General features: G+C 47.3%; 1 protein-coding gene across 1 annotated transcript in view; it reads right to left on the bottom strand.

The window, feature by feature from the left end:
* Window positions 1-5,080, bottom strand: part of LOC116670221 (protein phosphatase 1 regulatory subunit 37) — an 88,838-nt gene continuing 83,758 nt past the window's right edge. Inside the window, 1 exon segment of the mRNA XM_074783841.1 lies at window positions 1-1,132. Coding sequence (XP_074639942.1) covers window positions 998-1,132 — 135 coding nt within the window. The 3' untranslated portion in view covers window positions 1-997.

Genomic DNA, 5,080 nt, shown 5'->3' with positions numbered 1-5,080 from the left:
AGTATTCAGATCCTTTACTTCAGTAAAAGTACTAATGCAACATTGTAAAAATACTGTGTTACAAGCAAAGTCCTGCATTGAAAATGATACTTAAGGAAAATGATGGAAGTATCATCAGAATATGTACCTAAAGTACTCAACTGGACCTGTAGGCTGCTATATTGTAGCCCATCACCTGCAGACAACGCAGCCATCCCCCCCCCCCCCTTCCTTTGACCTGACTGTCTGCACTGTGCTCAACTGTTTCACATTGTATTGCTGTTGAACGTCTGCCTGTCTGCGCTCTGCTCATTGATTAATGCAGAGGAACTTGGCTGAGTTCATGGCTGATGCCTCTGTCAGAGTAATGAGACACAACACACACCACACACACACACACACACACACACACAACACACACACCACACACACACCACACACCACACACACACACACACACACACACACACACACAACACACACACACACACACACACACACACCGAAGGGACTGTGAATGCATCACTGTGAACATTAAGTGATGATGGAACACAAGCAAACAGGGATTTGCGACACAGACACACACCCAGAGCTCCAGTGTGAGTGTTGTAGGAAGGGGAGGGGGTGACGGTGGGGGAGTTCAGAACGATGAGGGTGGGAAGGGCAGTTCTCTTCATTTCTAGGTGATTCACGTTTGAAGTGGGCCTGCAAAATTGCTTTATGGAAAGTGGCGAGCGGCTCGTCGGGAACATTAGGCGGGAAGCAGTGGGGCAGCCGGTGTTTCATTAGGGAGCTCTACTGAGCCTTTATTACCCGGATTTTGAGTTTTATGGTGATCATTATTTGCGATAGAATTATTATTCGCATATATCTGGCAGTCAGCTGTTTGGGTTTGGGAGACTGGGACACAGCGCCAGTACGACTGAATCCATAAGTGGTCTCTGAGGTGATCTGTACAAGGTTAGCCATTTTTCCTCGTGTGTGTGTGTGTGTGTGTGTGTGTGAGCTCAGGCGGGAGTCAGGCTGGTCCGTCGGCCTCGGCGGGTAAAGCCTCGGGGGGGTCCGGGGCGAGGTGGGAGCGGCTGGCGTTGGCCAGACAGCGCTGGGTGATCTCCGACTGGAGCCTCGTCTGCGTCTCCGTCAGAAATTCATCCTGTTGATCAAACACAAACATCCAACCATCAAAAACCAGGCAACAGGATTAGCATAACGCCAAAAAACTGAGAAGGGAACCAACTTATCTGACATCGTGGTTGCAGTACTGTACAGTTGACCTAGATTTTTTTAGTTATTACAGTAACATCAGTGTACTTTTAGACTTTCTTTACCTCTTCAGTTTGTGATTTCATGCGTGAGCGGACAGAATGTGCCGTATGACACCTTACACCCACTGATTCGAGATCAGAAGGTCGCTGCACCACTCGTGTTTTTAGTTGCGGATGGAGGACAGGAAGAGGAGAGCAGCATAGAAGTAACAGAAGGAAGAAATGAAAGTGTGGAGACGAAGAAGGACAACGCAGAGGACAGGCAGGGGGCTGACCTCCTGGCTCGCTGCTGATCGCCGCAACCACAGATGCACTTTCCCGCCTCATAAATGATCGCTGTGACGATGGCCGTGATGATGTCAGGAAAGGCCAGCATCCCAAAACCAACAGCAGCCTTTACAGGTAGAGTAGGTAGGGTCGTGACCTCTGTGGGGTCCCGACCCCCGTGTTAGGAAACATATTCCCTTTCCGTCATTAATAAAGAAATTGACAATTTTTTTAATAAAATCACTCTGGCTGCCTTAAAAAAGAACCTTTTCCTTACCAAAAAACAAACTCTTAACTTTCAAGCTGCAGCGAGCCCTTCCCTGTGTTCCCTCCTTTCAGTTCCCCCCCCACCCCACCCCACCCCCCCCCCCCTCCCCCCCCCTCAGTGGCGGCGGTCTGCAGCAGAGCTTAATAAAGAGATTGATTATCGCCGTCAGGAAGTGCAGTTGGACAGGGCTGCTCTGCGTGAATGACAGAGGGCACGCTCACCACGCAGCAGCCCGCCCGCCCGCCCGCCTGACCACACACACACCACACACAGACAGAGATACTTTTGCCAACACCGGGGTAGGTGAGGCGTGTGGAGGAGGAGGATGTGGGGGGCTGCATGGGTGAGAGCAAGGCATGTGGAAAACACAATTCACCTTCTGCTGGTGAAAGGTTTGTCTGGCGTGGTGTGAGTGTGAGAGTGTAGAGCGAGAGAGTGTGTGTGTGTGTGTGTGTGTGTGTGTGGTGTGGGGGACGGGGGACGGTGAAGGGGGTCAGGGTCACGACTACTGCCTTCTGGAAGAGAGGAAAGCAGGATGCCAAGGAGCAATACACAGAGCCAAAGGGATCAACGAGAGCTCAGGCTACACACCACTATAAACCCAGTACGTGGGACACACACCACACACCCACACACACACACACACACACACACCACACACCCCCAACACACACACACAGTTGCCTGATGATTGCCCCTGGGGGCCAAACACAAACTGCTTGTTGGAATGTTGGACCAAATCCCCAGGGACAAGTCTTCGAAAGACCGACTCTAGAGCTCCTGTTCTATTGGTCCAGAAAAGCAGAAGGCCAATGGCCTTTGTGGGCGCTCAGTAAGGATCTGGGACTGGAATAAAAGGGCCGCCATGTTGAAAGCCTTCACCCAGATCAATGTGATCCATCTGTAGAGCACACACACCACGCAGAGACGTGGGTAGACAGGGTCAAATATCTTCCTGCTCAGTGGTACAGCAGGCGCACATTTACATAGATACCTTAACACAGAGGTCCAGGGTTCGAGTCCGACCCGTGATCGTGTCCTGCATGTTGACCCCCCCAGAAGGCAACTAGAAGAGCAGTAGAAGAAGGAGAACTAGAAGAAGACGAGAACTAGAAGAAGAAAAGTACAAGAAGAGAAGTAGAAGAAAAGTAGAAGAAGAGAAGAAGAAGAGAACTAGGAGAAGTAGAAGAAGAGAACTAGAAGAAGAAGAGAAGTAGAGAAGTAGAAATGGAAAAGAAACACAAGAAGAAGAGAAGTAGAAGAAGAGAAGTAGAAGAAAATTAGAAGAGCAGTAGAAGAAGAGAAGAAGAAGAGAACTAGAAGAAGAGCAGTAGAAGAAGAAGAGAACTAGAAGAAGAGCAGCGGAAGAAGAAGAAGACCAGTAAAACAAGAAGAGAAATAGAAGAAGAAGAGCAGTAGAAGAAGAAGAGCAGTAAAAGAAGAAGAGAACTAGAAGGAGAAGAGCAGTAGAAGAGGAAGAACAGTAAAAGAAGAAGAGAAGTAGAAGGAGAAGAGCAGTAGAAGAGGAAGAACAGTAAAAGAAGAAGAGAACTAGAAGGAGAAGAGCAGTAGAAGAGGAAGAACAGTAAAAGAAGAAGAGAAGTAGAAGACGAAGAGGAGTGGAAGAAGAAGAGGAGTAGTAGAAGAAGAGAAGCAGAAGAAGAAGAGAAGTGACGTACAGACTGGGACAGACGCTCTTTGCGCCCACAGCGCTGAAACATAATTAACATAATTAATTAACAGGCTGCTTGTTTTCTGAGATATAGCTTATATATTTTTAAGGTTTCATTTCATAAGTATTGCTCAGCCTATTATATTGGCCGCTCCTCTAGATGTAATACAGATTTAATTATTTATTTATGGTCAGCAGTGCCATCATGCAGCATTAAGCACAACTGAGAACGTGGATGATAAGGAGAGAAAAGATGTGTGTGAGGCATCAATACTTAATAAAATATAAAGAGTAATCATATGTACTGTCTGCCGTCCGACATCAGTCCACCTCCTCACCATCTGCGTCACCGGTTCCCATTGTCTCCAAATGTGCGTACACATGGGTCAGAGTTTGCGTGGAGGACCGCACATTCTCCCGTCGAGGTAGTTTTTTATAAAACCTTTGCGTGGGAAGTGGCGTACGCACATTACCAGCCCCGTTTGGTGCATCCGCCACCTTTAGAAATGAGACCCCTGAGCAAGGAGCCCTTAAAGTCACAGGTGCCAAGTAGGACCACCAGATGGCTCCTATAGAAAAAAGAAAGTGTATATATAACAATTTTCCAGCATTTTTTGGGAAACAGCATCAGACCACTTACATCAGAACAACAGGAAAGCACCACAATCAACAAGAAATAACTGTTTTAAGGAACAAATAATATATTCTTCCAATAAAAAATGTCCATTCACAAGCAGTGAAACTTATTTTCCACGCATCATTTGACATAGTGAACCATTTACTGTACTGTATGTATTTATCTGTTCACCCTGATGGACCTACATTGGGGAACAGTGTCCCCAGCCTGTCTCCACAGTCACATGGGGACATGTCGGCAGTGCCCTGGCACCAAACCACCACCCAGTCAGCATCTAGTGAGCGGCTGGTGTAGCGGTGAGGAGCATATGCCGTGTAATGAGGCTGACAAGCGTGCCCCCCCCACCCCCGTGGCTTTAGCTGGAGCTACAGACCATATACCTGACCTGAGTAAAGCGTGGCAGGTTTGTAAAATGACCCTCTATGATCATTATGATATAGCAATTACAGGATAAGGCTGGTGAAATTCTATCTTTGTCTCCTTGTCAAGCAATCCCATGTGCAGACCCAAACCAACAGTGTATGTCTTTATTAACAAGCTCTGTATGTATGTGTACCACAGCCTGATATCTCCCCCCCCCCCCCCACACACACACAACTGCTGCGAAAAATACTCACTACAGCACCAAATGTGGTTTAATCCGCGGCTGTGACCTGCCTTCACGTGTACTGAGAGACAGACAACGTCTCTCAAGGGCTTCCAAACTTTTGTGCCTGTGATCCTTTCCACTTCTATGACACATATGTTAACTACATCTGCTGACGTAGCTCATGGAATATGACTGAAAGCCCTGGGACAGTTTCTAAGGTCAGCTGACACAATAATCTCAAGTACTCAAGTACCACTAATAGCTTTATTATTTATTATAAAGACGAACTGGTAACTGCGCCATGCTGTAACATCTTCCTACATAGGGATGAGGTGCCAGACTTTGAGCAAAGCCAAACTAATTTACTGATTTCACACACTCAGACAGACAGACAGACAGACAG

Source organism: Etheostoma spectabile, chromosome 20 (genome assembly GCF_008692095.1).
Source record: "Etheostoma spectabile isolate EspeVRDwgs_2016 chromosome 20, UIUC_Espe_1.0, whole genome shotgun sequence".
Taxonomy (NCBI): domain Eukaryota; kingdom Metazoa; phylum Chordata; class Actinopteri; order Perciformes; family Percidae; genus Etheostoma; species Etheostoma spectabile.
The sequence above is the reverse complement of the archived record's forward strand: the minus strand, read 5'-3'. Positions and strand labels throughout refer to the sequence as shown.